Genomic DNA, 16,159 nt, shown 5'->3' with positions numbered 1-16,159 from the left:
GTTAGCACAGCAGTTCACTACAGCCAAAAGCCTATGAGTCAATGAGAATAATTTCATGAAGTGATCTACATCATTTGAAAGTATAGCTTTCCAACTTTCCTGTAAATTAATTTAAATTACAGAGAAATAATTATCTTCTGCAATAATTAAACTGGAAGTTATGAATCACCCCTTTTACCATTGCAGGTTTCATTAAAACCACTATTAAATTTTGGACTTTGATGACTTAGTTTTGTTACCTTCATTTTTCCATAAAAACTGACATTCTACATTAATTAATTAGATTGCTAATTAATAAATTCATGTAATCTATCATCATTTTAAATAGGGTATGCATTCCTGTAAAGGAGGTGGTTCACATTACAGAAGAAAAGTAGTCTGCTCTTATTTTTCTAAATTTGTAACCAGCAACATTTTTTGTAATTCCAGTGATTCTCATAGTTTATCGAAAACTCTGTAATACTGTATACTGTGATACTAATACTGTAATCATCAATGGAGACTTTTATCATCCAATAATTAATTGGGAAAAATTACAGTTCTGTTAGCCATGGGCATGATAAGACGTTCTGTGAAACATTACAAAATGCCTTCTCTGAAAACTACTTCGAACTGATACTTAGGAACCCCCCTTATGAAGAAAATATATTGGATCTAATGGCAACAAATATACCAGACCTCTTTGAGGATGTTCACATCAATAGTGGTGTCAAAACTGGTGGTTGTGTCAACAATGATTACCAAAGTACAAAGGACAACTAAAACAAGTAGAAAGATACATACGTTTAGTAAACTAGATAAAAAATCGGTAGTGTCACATCTCAATGAGGAACTTGAAACTTCCAGCAAGGGCAGGAGCATATAGAGGAACTATGGCTCAAGTTTAAAGGAATAGTTGACCATGCACCAGATAGATATGTACCCAATAGAACATTGCATTATGGGAGGGAAGCTCCATGCTATAAAGTCACTGTAAAGAAATTTCTAAGGAAACTGAGGTTACTGCATAATGAGGTAAAACAAAGTTAGGGCCATAGATAGACAGATGCTGAATGAAATGCATTTGACTGTCAAGAGAGCAAAACATGACATCTTCAATGTCTACCATGACAGAGTATTGTCAAATGATATTTCACAAAACCCAAAGAAATTCCTGTGGTATTTAAAGGCTGTTAGTGGCACCAATGTTAAGATCCAGTCCCTAGCAAATGAGACAGGAATTGAAATTATGGGTAGCAAAGCAAAAGCTGAAACATTTAACTCTATTTTCAAATGTTTCTTTACAAAGGAAAACCCAGGAGAATTGGCTCAATTTAATGCTCTTACCAATGAAAAACTGAATGAAATTAGTATTAGTGTCAGCGTTATTCAGAAGCAGATGAAATTGTAAAACTGAACAAAGCTCCAGGGCCTGATGGAATCCCCATCAGATTCTATACTGAATTTGTAGCTGAGTTAGCTCCTCTTCTAACTAGAATCTATCATAGATCACTCAAACAAAGACCTGTGCTTAATTCTTGGAAAAAAAACACAGGTCACACCCATCTACAAGATGGGTAGCAAAAGTGATCTACCAAACTACTGACCAATATCCTTGACATTGTTTTGTTATAGAATCCAAGAACATATTCTGAGCTCAAACATATTGAGGTGCCTTGAAACGAATGACCTCCTCAATGCCTACCCACATGCATTCTGAAAACATCAATCACGTGAAACACAAATCGCACTTTTTTCTCACATGACATACTGAAAGCTTTGGATCAAAGCAGTCAAGTAGACACAGTATTTCTTGATTTCTCAAAAGAATTTCACTCAGTCCCACACCTATCCATATTGTCAAAAGTATAATCATACGGGGTTGTTGTTGTTGTTGTCTTCAGTCCTGAGACTGGTTTGATGCAGCTCTCCATGCTGCTCTATCCTGTGCAAGCTTCTTCATCTCCCAGTACCTACTGCAACCTACATCCTTCTGAATCTGCTTAGTGTATTCATCTCTTGGTCTCCCTCTACGATTTTTACCCTCCACGCTACCCTCCAATGCTAAATTTGTGATCCCTTGATGCCTCAAAACATGTCCTACCAACCGATCCCTTCTTCTAGTCAAGTTGGGCCACAAACTTCTCTTCTCCCCAATCCTATTCAATACCTCCTCATTAGTTACGTGATCTACCCACCTAATCTTCAGCATTCTTCTGTAGCACCACATTTCGAAAGCTTCTATTCTCTTCTTGTCCAAACTATTTATCGTCCATGTTTCACTTCCATACATGGCTACACTCCATACAAATACTTTCAGAAACGACTTCCTGACACTTAAATCTATACTCGATGTTAACAAATTTCTCTTCTTCAGAAATGATTTCCTTGCCATTGCCAGTCTACATTTTATATCCTCTCTACTTCGACCATCATCAGTTATTTTACTCCCTAAACAGCAAAACTCCTTTACTACTTTAAGTGTCTCATTTCCTAATCTAATCCCCTCAGCATCACCCAATTTAATTTGACTACATTCCATTATCCTCGTTTTGCTTTTGTTGATGTTCATCTTATATCCTCCTTTCAAGACACTGTCCATTCCGTTCAACTGCTCTTCCAAGTCCTTTGCTGTCTCTGACAGAATTACAATGTCATCGGCGAACCTCAAAGTTTTTACTTCTTCTCCATGAATTTTAATACCTACTCTGAATTTTTCTTTTGTTTCCTTTACTGCTTGCTCAATATACAGATTGAATAACATCGGGGAGAGGCTACAACCCTGTCTCACTCCTTTCCCAACCACTGCTTCCCTTTCATGCCCCTCGACTCTTATAACTGCCATCTGGTTTCTGTACAAATTGTAAATAGCCTTTCGCTCCTTGTATTTTACCCCTGCCACCTTCAGAATTTGAAAGAGAGTATTCCAGTTAACATTGTCAAAACCTTTCTCTAAGTCTACAAATCATACAGGGTATCAAGTGAAATTTGTGACAGGATTGAGGACTTTTTGGTAGCAAGGACATAGCACATTATCTTGGATGGAGAGTCATCGTCAGCTATAGAAGTAGGATCAGGTGTACCCCAGGGAAGTGTGTTGGGACCATTGTTATTCATGTTGTATATGTATGACCTTGCAGACAATATTGATAGTAGCCTCAGAATTTTTGCAGATGATGTAGTTAGTTATGATGCTGAAAGAAGCTGCATAAATATTCAGACAGATCTTAATAAGATTTCAAAGTGATGCAAAGATTGGCAACTTGCTTCAAATGTTCAGAAATGTAAAATAATGCACTTCACTAAACAAAAAAGCATAGTATGCTATGACTATAATATCAATGAGTCGCTGCTGGACAATTCCAGCCAACTCATACAAGTACCTGGATGAAATGCTTTGTAGAGATAAGAAATGAATGATCACTTAGGCTCAGTATTGGGTGAAGCAGGTAGCAGACTTTAGTTTATTGGTAAAATACTGGGTAAGTGCTATCAGTCTACAAAGGAGATTGGTTACAAATCATTCGTGCAACTGGTTCTAGAATACTGCTCAAGTGTGTGGGACCTGTACCAAATAACACTAACGGGGGATACTGAACATATACAGAGAAGGGCAGCATGAATGGTCACAGTTTTGTTTGACACATGGGAATGTGTCACATAGATACTGAAGGAACTGAACTGGAAGAGTCATGAAGATAGACGTAAACTACTTCAGGAAAGTTTGTTAACAAAGTTTCAAGAAATGGCTTTAAATGACGATGCAAGGTACATATTACAATCCCTGACATATCGCTCATATAGGGACCATGAGGCTAATATCAGAATAATTACCACATTCACAGAGACATTCAAACAATCATTCTTCGTGCACTCCATACATGAATGGAATGGGAAGAAGCCCAAATAACTGGTGTAATGGGATGTACCCTCTGACATACAGCTCAGGGTTGCTTGAATGAGTATAGATACAGATGCAGATGTAGGAACAGTAAATTCCAACCTAGCCATTTTTCAAACTATTATGTAGTTTTCTAAATAAGAATTTATTCTTATATCTGTCTATTAGACATCAATCAAAGTAGTCAGTCCACAGTTTGAATGCAAACAAGTAACACCTGTGACGTGTGCACTGTTGTTGCTTGTCCCACATCATAATTATGTACATCCTGTTCAGGAAAATATGAGCACCTAAAATTGCAAATCTCAGGAACTTTAACATTTAATTACTTTTGAGTGAATTCAGTACGTAAGATTAATGAATACTCTGCCTGAACTGTGATGTGATCAACAAGTACTGTGTACTATCATTGTCATAAGATTGAGCTATTTTTAGACTCAGTGATTTATGTTTTGGACTGATTTAAATGAACTACCAGAGTGTACTTGTCTTTAACAGCAGCTGTGATAACTGAGAACCGTAACAATTTCATATAAATATGAAATGTTTATTTTGGGTCACAATTAAAAACTTGACCACTACAATTGTGGATGCTAGCCTGAGGACTTGTGCTAATTATCTTTCATGATGTAAAAACTGGTCACCATAATTAATAAGTGAACTGCGCATGAAATAAAATGTGTGTGTTAATGTCAACAAAAATATGGTGTCATGTACATCAATAACAAACACTATCCTACACTCAATTAGATTTTTAACTCTATGGTGATCAAAATTGATGCTACTGAGGACAGACTACAAAATTCAGATCTGTTCCATCACAAAGTCTACAACAGATTGCCCATATATGAGGTAGGATACTGAAAATCTTCAAATATTAAAAAGTAAAGTAAAGAACACCTTGTTAGCCACTCCTTCTACAATTCATCAGAATATTTGCATGGGCCACTCAGACTCCAAGATGAGAAGGAAGCATCTGTTGTGTGTGTGTGTGTGTGTGTGTGTGTGTGTGTGTGTGTGTGTGCGTGTGTGTGTGTGTGGCAGTTTATCAGTGGGTTGTTTAAACTGGAAGAAGTGATCCAAGCTGTTAAGCCAATAGTCCCATTCTCCATCACGCAATAGTCCACTGCTACACACAGTATTAGTTTCACTGAGCTTACTGTGACAATTACCTTATAGTGTAATGACAAAGCTTCGGTGGCAGTGACATGCCTGCAGCTTTGGGACACAGAATTCAAATGCAATTGTTTCTGACTAAGCTGTCTGGGGCATTCACATTCAATATCAGGCAGGGAGCATTTGAAATGGGTGTGGGATGCATTTCCTCCATTCCTGCTATCTTATGGGGAGTGCATTGTACAGCATGGTTTGTGTGTTGTCACTATGAGGCAAAGGAGAGTAATTCTCCTCCAGCCAGTGTACGATTTTGTATTTTAAGTAAATAAATCATTTATTTTATAATGTAATTCCTTTTTAATAAATATAATTCATCATTTATTTCCAGTGAGTAGATTCCATCTTTTAAGTGTAAGATCTGCAAAATACTGACCACAGTGAGACACATAATCTTAGTGATTCTTAACTATGTAGTGAAATATCAACATTCATTGCACTGATTTGTCAGTGCAATACCACTTTTTAAAAAAATTAACAATACAGGGTGCATCAAAAAGAATCATCTGATCTGGCACGTCTATATTTCTGAAACTGATAAACATAGAATGTATTTTTTTCTTCGATGAATGGTAAACTCAAAAAGTTTTTTTTTTTTTTCATACCTTTTCATAGTGGTTCAATATGCCCCACTTGAGATGCATGGTATATGCCAATACAATATTCAAGTTGTTTCCACACTACACAGATTCCACAGCTGCTGTTATGCAATGTCTCAGTACGACTTCGTGTGATTGTTCCATACCCCACATTTTCACATTATGACGGTTCTCCTTCCCATTTAAATGGAACGTTGCCTCATCACTACGCACTAAGCATGGAAGAAAACTGTCATCCTCCATCTTGTCAAGAACAAAATTACAGAACTCCATACACTGTTGTCTGTCACCTTCACAAAGAGCTTGCAATGGCTGAATTTTGTATGGTTTCATGTGTAAACATCGACACATCACACGCTGGATGGACATCAGGGCATGTTGAGCTGTCGAGCTGCATGGCAACAAGATTTCTGCAGACTGCTCGTGGAACTATGGCAGATGCATTTGACATCTGTGTCAGACATTCAGGGACGGCCCAGTGATTTGTTTCTCAGAATTGTTCATGCCATTGTCTAACACTCTGTGGTGCAGGAGGATCCACACCATATCTAGTACAAAAGTCATGCTGAACGGTTTCTACTGACTCACACTGCACAAAATGTAGAACATAAAATGCTTTCTGTTGCCTGACACCACTTTTACTAGATCTGAGGTAGGTGCACACTGCTGCTACCTAGCTACCTAGTGGGAACCAAGTAAAACTTGAGAGTCTGCTCTTTCCAACAGTACATTGTTTATGCACATATCTCATATAACATAACTGCTATGATGTTCTTAAACCATATGATTCTTTTTGAAGCACCCTATAGTATGAAAAGGATAGTTGCTACTCACCATATAGCAGAGTTGCTGAGTCGCAGATGGGCACAACAAAAAGTCTGTAGGAAAGTGTACTTTTGGCCAAGAAGACCTTCACCAGAAATAGACAACACACACACACACATACACACACACACACACACACACACACACACACACACACACACACACACACACTTGCGCAAATGCAACTCATACACACATGACCACAGTCTCTGGCTGCTGAGGCCAGACTGTGAGCAGTAGCACATGATGGGAGAAGCAACCAGGCAGAGCAGGAAAGGAGGAGGCTGGGGTGGGAAGGAGGAGAGATAGCAGAGTAGGGGTGAGGGACAGTAAATTAGATAGGGGGTGGGGGGGGGGGGGGGGGGGGTAGCGGAAAAGGAGAGAAGTAAAAAGACTGTGGGTGCGTTAGTGGAATAGAGGGCTGTATAGTGCTGGAATGTGAACAGAGGAGGAGCTAAATAGGTAAGGACAATGACTAACAAAGGTTGATGCCAGTAGGATTACAAGAACATAGGTTATATTGCAGAGTCCCTACCTGCACAATTCACAAAAGATGGTGTTGGTGGGAAGGATCCTGGTGGCACAGGTTGCTTCACAGCACAGAATTGGATCACATAATATGATCTCTCAGCAATGTAGTTATTAGTTTGTGCCCTAACACCCTTAAAAGCCACAAAATTGTTGTGGTCTTCAGTCCAAAGACTGGTCTGATGCTGCTCTCCAAGCCTCTCTAACCTGTGCAGGCTTCTTCATCCCTGAATAATGACTGCACCTGATATACATCCGAACCTGGTTACAGTATTCATTCCTTGGTCTCCCACTACAATTCTTATCCCTCACACTTTCCTCTATTATGAAATTGGTGACTATGTGTCCTATCAACCAATCCCTCTTTAGTCCAGTTCTGCCAGAAGTATCTTTTTCTCCTATTAGATTCAGTACCTCTACAATAGCTAATCAATCTAACCATGTAATCCTTGGCCTTCTTCTGCACCACCACATTTCTAAAGCAGCTATTCTCTTCTTGGTTCAAGTTTATTATCCCTGTTTTGATGTTCCAGTTCTACACAAGGATACACTCCAGACAAATACCTTCAGGAAATACTTCCCAATGCTTAAATTGAAATTTACGTTTTATATCTTCTATATTCAACCATCATTAGTTATTTTGCTGCCAAAATAGCAGAACTCATGTATTAATATTAGTAACTCATTTCCTAATCTAAATCACTCAGCATTGCTTTATTTAATTTGACTACATTCTATTACTTTTATTTTGCTTTTGTTACACACACATGTACACCTGTGCACCTACACTGTGCTGGCTGGACAAACAATGTAGAATTAGACTGTCATTAGCATCCCTCAAAGTTTTATTTCTTCTCCCTGAACTTTAATTCCCTCTTTAAATTTCTCCTTGGTTTCCTTTACTGCTGGCTCAAAGTATGTATTGAATAATGGGATAGGCTGGGGGGGGGGGGGGGGGGGTGAGTATAAGCTACAAACTGGTCTCACTTTCTTCTTATACAATGCTTGCCTTTGAAGTCATTTGTGCCTCATTACAGCAGTCTACCATCTGTACAAGTTTGTAAATAACCTTTAATCCCCAAGATTTTATTCCCACTAACTTCAGATTTTCAAAGGGTGCATTCGAGCCATTGCTGTCAAAAGCTTTCTCTAAACTATCTTCTACAATAAGTCACAGGTCAGTATGACCTTGCCTGTTCCTTCATTTCTCCAAAACCCAAACTGATCTTCCTACGAGATTGGCTTCTACCAGTTTTTTTCCATTCTTCTATAAATAATTTGTGTCAGTATTTTGCAAACATAACTTATGAGGTTGACGGTTCAATAGTATTCATATTTGACAGCACCTGCGTTCTCTGAAACTGAGATTATTACATTCTTCTTAAAGTATATGTGTAATCTGCCTGAGCCTCATTATGAATATCCACTAACTTTGGATGAATTTTCATAATCCAAAACAAAGAAATTTATGATGTCATGATATTACAATTCATCTATGTTAATAAAACACACACAACATAACACCATTACTTTAGAAAGCTTAACAAACAAAACTATTCTGCAGATAAAATTGAAAACTGATGTACATTATAGCAAAACTTTTACCCTTGCAACACAAACAGAATTTCACTGATATAAATAGTGGGCAGAGACATTTTCTTCTTGCCCACCAATAAACTATGAGTGGGCACAGTCCATCCCACCAACAAAGTAGTAGCCACTATGATAACAGAGGAAAGGAGACCTATGTTGCCAATTAATTTAACAGTGATGGGATCAGATGATACAATAGAGGTATGGTGTCAAGAGTCATAGGAGGGGATGGTCACTTTAATATAAAAAGAACAATAAGGAACTGGACTGACACGATATCTGCACACAGTATGTGAGTGCGCACAGTAAGTGAGTGATGAAAACTGCACTGACTGATGTAGAGGCAATAAATTCTGCATTTTAAAAATATACAAATGGGAAGAAATTGATGATGTAACCACTCAGCATGAAAATCACTTAATATGATGATACTAATGAATCATTTGCTTACACAAGGAAACTGTCAGTTAATAACCAATGATCCTTTGGAAAATGCACTTCATCACAGTCTGAAATTCATGAACTGCATCAGAAAAGGATGACCTCAAGCATAATCTGATAGACTGAAAGCTGAGGTACGGTGCTTCTGATAAAAGTGTAACTTGTTTCAACGTGTAATATGGAATAAATATGAAATGACAATTAAACAGCTCATTTCAAAAGCAATTTCTTTAAAAAAATCAACTTTTCTGTAACACATATAACAAGGATTAGTAACTTGGGGATGGACATTTTCTCCCTTTGTATTAGTTATCAAGTCTAATTTCTCATAATAGCAACAATACACACCTGCTTCATCAAAACTGCAGCAACAGCCTCTTTTATTTGTTGCATTGATGAGTTGTAGCATTGATGATGTAAGGGGGTTGAGTAGCAGGTTACAGCCCACAATCACTGCAGCATCACACGTTCCATCATAAAAGCTGGAGGTAGCTTTTTCTAGTGCATAGATACTGGATGAGCAAGCAGTGTCAATCATTATGCTTGGCCCTGAATGACAGAACATAAAAAGAGTTGAGAGTGTTTTGCACCATAATACAAAATTTTGGACATTTTAAATTTATGTCAAGGAGGAAAGATGAGAACTGATACAGAATTGTTTTGATAACCTCTGAAGTATTCTAATATGCTTAAAATAGCACCTACACTCTTACAAAAACCACTGCTCTGAGAAAAGAAGTATCACTTTGTTAACTTGCACTGAAGTTTGAGTATTTCTTACTTTTTCAGTTTGCCACCAGTTAGATTTCAAAAGAAAGTTATGGAATCAGGAGACAGAATTAGAAGGCTCCAAGACCAGTATTTGAAAGATGCAAATACTAATACCCGTCCAGCCATTCTTGTATAAATTGTCCACAATTCCCTTATACAATTTGCCATTGAAATGCCCTTGTATTTATTGTAAGTTTAAATTGAAACCTGTACAATTTGACACGTTCCATATCCTTGTGATTGACTCACTAACTGGATCTACGGAACAAGAAATAAATAAATAAATAAATAACTGCATCCATTGACTGGGACAGCTGATTACTTATACTGTCTTTATCTTAATAAACTCATTAAACAAAATTATCTTAACAACAGCAATAATAACAATGAATTATAAAAATATTACACCATAATATAGTTCTGAAGTATCACTCCAGTTCTCATAATATTATAAATATTAAACATAAAGCACACTAGAAAATGACCAGTGGTCAACATATTTGAACCAAGCAATACAAACAGATCACATAATATCAACAAGCCATTCTGACACAATGCTCCTAGACAAATAAAGGTACAATGCATTAATCATTGATAGCTTCAAACAGCAACTTACACTTAAAGTACACAGATAAATTAAATATTTATCTTGTATTGATTACAGCTTTACAGAGTTGATATAATGTCATAAAAGTTTCTATAACACAGGGCAGTCCAGCAAAACTCTGAAGTAAATGATAATTAATTGAAATCCTCAGCTGCCGACAGGTGTTGTTGATATACCTCGATGGGGACAGCTGAAAATGTGTGCCCTGACCGGGACTCAAACCCGGGATCTCCTGCTTACATGGCACATGCTCTATCCATCTGAGCCACTGAGGACACAGATGAATAGCGTGACTGCAGGGGCTTATCCCTTGGACGCTTTCCGTAAGACCCACATTTCCAACTATCCACAATCTACATACGCAATGTACCTAACAGATATTTGCCCACCCACTCATTGCTCGCAAACACTAAGGTGACGATTCCCGTAAGAGTTCGGGTATATATATATATATATATATATATATATGAAGATAGTAACTGTTCTCAAAAGAACAGATACCATTGATGACCGTGCAACTTCTCTAGAATAAATGATAATTAAATGAAATCCTCAGCTGCCAACAGATGTTGTCATCAACAACACCTGTCAAAGAATGTGAAAATGATCTTAGGCAGATTGGTAACTCAGAGAGAGAAATTCCTGACAGGAACAAATTTAGAAGATTGGTTTTAAAATGGCATCAACCTCCAAAAGACACAGAGGACCTTTGTCCTAAGAGTATAAACAGGAACTTCTTGGTGGGTTCAGAAAATACTGGCAGGAAGTCAAAGCTGGAACAAGAACAAGACCTAGATGCTAAAATAAAATTGGTTGTTACCACACAGTCCATAGAAGCTCAACTCGAAAAGAAAAGAAAACTGTAGGCTCTATCTCAAACACTGAACTTGAAGCATAGGTAGCCTATTCCATCAGCGTACTTGTAATGTTCCTTTCTTCTTCTTGTTTGTATTAACGCATTCAAGTTTTTTGTTCATATACACAATAACATTTAAATTCTGAAGCTCCTAAAACTCAACAATAGCCAAACATAGACTGATAGTTTGTGAGCCTAATTTATCTGAATTCAGTAATGTGTTTTATTTGGCCTGAAGTGGTGATTTAATGAAATAACTAAAATTCTAAATTTTGATTATTCTAAATACAGCAAAGTTAAGACAGAGATTCCTGTATACATCTTCTTGATGAGATTAATTACCTCTGTTTCCACTGTAACAAATAGCCCATACTGCAGTTATCAATTTTGGAAAATACTTTCAAATAAGTACTAAAGTCACATGCTCAAAATATGCTCTATGCATTATACTTCTGCACCATGTTTATCAATTTATACATAAATATGTGATATTCAATGTTTTTACACTTATTATTGCCTCCTGCTAAAATTCCCATTGTCAAAGATGTTGATGGACTGACAGGAAAACCATCCTGACCTGACTATAAGGTAGCAAGAATTCTCTGAAAAGTAGAGATTATAGCTCAAATATATACCTAAAGAACTAGCCACTGTATTTGTGAAATTCTTTATTTGAAGTGCACAAATGTAAATTAAAGACTGTGATGTAAATAGTCCAGTGGAATTGTTAGAGCGATTTATGGCTGAAGTGTTATACGAGTTTGGTGTGGCAGGAATACACAGCCAAAGTATTACTGTGTTTGTCTTCTAACGTTATCTAAGTACCAGTTTTGAATGTCTACATATAAACTATAGGGATTGGAACATATTTAAGTCGGAGTCCAATAGCATGTAAAGCAAATTATTTTGAGTGTGCACTCAAGAAGATCTTGCCTGTTAAAGGAAATATGGATATTAACTGTCACTTCCCAATACATTATTCTCTGATGAAATTGCCACAAATAATATAGCGCTTTTTCAAAGCAACAGCTCAGTTCATGAAATCAGTACTATATGTACAAAGAATCTACAAAAATATTTCATGTCGGGTGTGGTCCAGAAACGTTTTCATTACTCATGAACACACATTTTCAATGTGTTTTAATTTTATTTCATGTTCCGGAGGTCCCACTGTGTTGGGCTTGCAAGAACATGAAATGAGTCAGTTCTTATATCTACAGTAGAATTTTTGCAGCATAATTACTGTCAGAGTCAAATAACATTACAGGAATTCAAATTCATAATTATATTACAATTTATATTCTCATAGACACTAAGAAACTATATAGACCACAAGGAAAATTATATTATTAGTAATCAGACCACCATAAATATTACACTCACATTGTTCAGCTATTTTTTAAGAAATGATGTAAATTATGAAGTGCCTTTTTCAGCAAGAATATTTTTGTGAGTTCTTAAACTTAATTTTGTTGCTAGTCTGTGTGGTTATGTGTGCAGGAAGACCTCTAAAAAACTTTGTTCCAATGTTGTGCACAAAGCTCAGATTTTTATACTCATTGTGCAGATTATTTCTTCATGAAATCTACTGTTCATTTGAAACATCTCTGTATTTTATATAGCTGGTTACCACATAAAACAATGCCATACTCAACCAGTGTAAGAAAATAACCACACTGCTTTTACAATATTACATTCTTCACACATAGTGTCAACATTTAAAGCAAGAATAACAGACTCAGTCTCTTACAGATATCTAAAAAATGAAAAGGCCAGTTTGTTTTCTCATCTATTTGCACTCCATGTAATTGAGTCACCTATATCCTTTCTATTGATTGGTTCTGTCTCTTTTTCTGTTTTGTACAGAAGTAAATAATAATGATTTTATTAGGATTTAGCAACAGACCATTTGTCTTGCAGCCCAGCCACATGTACTGATGAATCAAATGAAATAATTACGCTTGCTTCTGATGAGGTCGCTAGCCATGATGCAAAGTAATAAATCTGATGGTACCAGGTCACATGGGTAAACAACAACAAAAGATTTAAGGACTGTCACAGGCCATTTTGGCTCACTTGTCACAACTTGCTTATGTGTATTACCTGGTCTCTGGTCAGCCTTTTTACAATGACCTTGCGATAATTGGCTATTTTCTGGACACTGAATTGTACTCTGTTATTTCCAGCCACTAATGTTTGGCTTGTACATGGACAGGTCTATTTTCCTAGTTTGGTGCTAGCTCCACTTTCCTTTCAAGCACATATTGTGCCTACAATGGGTGCACCAACAGCATGTGCATGCACTAAGAGAATGGTTTGTATTAGAGTGCTTCCCAACCTGGCAACGTTATCGTCCTCTGCAACTTATGTTTTAAGTTATTCAGTAAATCTGCAGTGCACATTAACTGCCAAGAGGTGCCCATCTCTATAAATCTTTCTTTCTGTTCAAGAAAAGTCAAGATCTATAATTTCCTATGATTTTTTGTACATCATTGAAGTTCACTGAAACCTGCATTGTTGGAGTAGCAGACATAAAATAGTTGGTTTTTGGTAACAAAACACTATGCCATGCTGGAACTGGACTTATCAGGGCACTTTGCTGAGTGCTACAACCAAGATGAACAAGCAGTTCACTGTCTCAGTGTATGCACATGCTGTTGGTGCACTCATGGTAAGCACATCATATGGCTGGAACAGAGACAGCCTCACACTATGAAAATAGACCTCTCTATGTGCAAGTCAAACATTGATTGCCAGGAATAACAGAGCCCAATTTACTGTCAAGAAAATAGCCAAAAATTGCAAGGTCATGATAAATAGGTAGTACATATCAGTGAGCTGGGACAAGTGAGGCTGAGATGGTACAGCAGCTCTTAAATCTACTGCTGTTGTTTACCCACATGACATGGTGCCAGGGTGTGTATCACCATGCACTGGCACTAGTGATCTCACTGGTCATATGCATACTTATACATCCAGTGGTATTTGGAGATTCCTCACTCCATGGTCAGTGTAGAGAACAAGGTGGGTGTGGCACTGCCTGCTGTGAAGGCTGGGGTGTTGCTCCAGATGCAGATGGTAGTGGTAGAGGAGCTGGTTCCGGGTCTGGTTCAAGAGATGTGCGAAATGATGGTACTTCAGACTTTTGGTTTGCTATTGTTTCCTGTGTGAGCTCTGAGTCTGACATCAGACCTGACTCAGATCGGAGGTCGTCCTGTGTGTCATCTGAGTCCAGATCCCAACAGGTGTTCAACAACTGGAGAAGCTGGAATGTCAGGTGTCCACTACCTGGGATGTTGTATTGGAACTGTACACTACATCTCCTTTTGTTTGTCCTTGGAATAGGTGATGTAGAGTGCCTCCACTAACTTGACAGTCCTGGTGGCAAAGCTTACCCCAGATGGCACTAATAAAGCTGGTTCCAGTGCTTGCAAAGAATGCACCTAAGTGTCACCACCAGGACCAGCTGGTGGCCTTACTGTGAAGATGTGGAGCCACATACACAGATGGGCATATGCCAGAATGTGTCTCAGACAGGGCACCCACCTCAAGTGGTATAACTTTCTCTTTTTTTTTCAAATGATAGACACCACAACAAATCTAGAAAAGAATGATGGTGGCATCCTTGCAGAACCTGTGGCAGATTTTGATCTTGTATCGTGTTGCCTATAAGAGGATAAAAAGGAGATTGGTGCAGAATCAGTAGGAGTGGATGTTAATATTTTTTTTCCATCTGCTTCATAAATATTTTTACAGAATGTTATGCAATGCCATTAGATGCAGGGTGAAACTAAGATGTGGCACAAAATCAACCACATGGCCCAATAGAATGGCCCCACAAAATCTACATGCACCCAGTGTAATGACTGGGTAGGCATAGGTCATAACTGGTAAGTTTGGGATGGTACCAGTTTCTGAGATTGACAACCCTGATATTTTAGACCACTAGTGCAACATCCTCATCTACAAATGACCAATACACATACTCTTGGGCACGATTCATCATTCTGGAAATGCCCCAGTGGGACTGAAGCAGGAGTTGTGATGTATAGTAGCGCAGATTCTCAGACTGTCCAGAATCGCTGCTCAGTACTGATTGTCATCCTCATTCAATAACAGGTAACTTTGAAAAGATGAAGGGCAAGGCATCATGAAAAAGAAAAAAAATCTGCTGAGGTTACTGAAGGAAGCTCATCTGGCCAGCTGGTGTGCACAGTATGGCAAACCTGTCTCAATAGTGGATCTTGGAGTGTGGCTGCTGGAAGTGAAAGAAAACTCTTCCACTGACTGTATTGATTTGAATCAGTAAACAAGCAAACAGTTTCTTTTCTATCAATTCCTCATCTGTATTTATAGGGAATCTTGATAGTGCACTGGTATATGCATGCTGAGCTGACATACTTTGATTTATCAAAATATTAGTAATTCGATAAGTAAACAGCCTGGTGTTGTAATCTCTGAGATGTTCATTCAGACAACTTTGACCTAGAGCCAAATGTGGACAAAAATGTTTTATGGTCTGTGACAAGATGTAATTCATTGTCATTCAGGAATATGCAGAACTTCTGAATTCCAAATATAATTATAAATGTCTCATTCTCTATCTATGAATAATTTTCTTGTGCTATGCTAAGCATGTTAAAGGTGAACACAATACACTGTTCCAAACCATCCAAGTAACTATGCCATAGAGTGACCCCCGATGCTATTTGTAACAATGTTATGAAAAGGATAGTTGCTACTCACCATATAGCAGAAATACTAAGTCACAGATAGACACAACAAAAAGATTGTCACAAAATAAGCTTTTGGTCAACAAGACCTCTGTCAAAAATAGACAACAGACTTACTTACACACACACACACACACACACACACACACACAC

At 37.7% G+C, this 16,159-nt stretch overlaps 1 protein-coding gene across 1 annotated transcript in view; it reads right to left on the bottom strand.

Moving 5' to 3' along the window:
- Window positions 1-16,159, bottom strand: part of LOC124606090 (fatty acid synthase-like) — a 448,407-nt gene that overhangs the window by 387,203 nt on the left and 45,045 nt on the right. The window contains exon 4 of the mRNA XM_047138055.1: window positions 9,388-9,588. Within this exon, the coding sequence (XP_046994011.1) occupies window positions 9,388-9,588 (201 nt within the window). The remainder of the gene's footprint in view (window positions 1-9,387; window positions 9,589-16,159) is intronic.

Source organism: Schistocerca americana, chromosome 3 (genome assembly GCF_021461395.2).
Source record: "Schistocerca americana isolate TAMUIC-IGC-003095 chromosome 3, iqSchAmer2.1, whole genome shotgun sequence".
NCBI lineage: Eukaryota > Metazoa > Arthropoda > Insecta > Orthoptera > Acrididae > Schistocerca > Schistocerca americana.
This window is presented reverse-complemented; position numbering and strand designations above follow the sequence as displayed.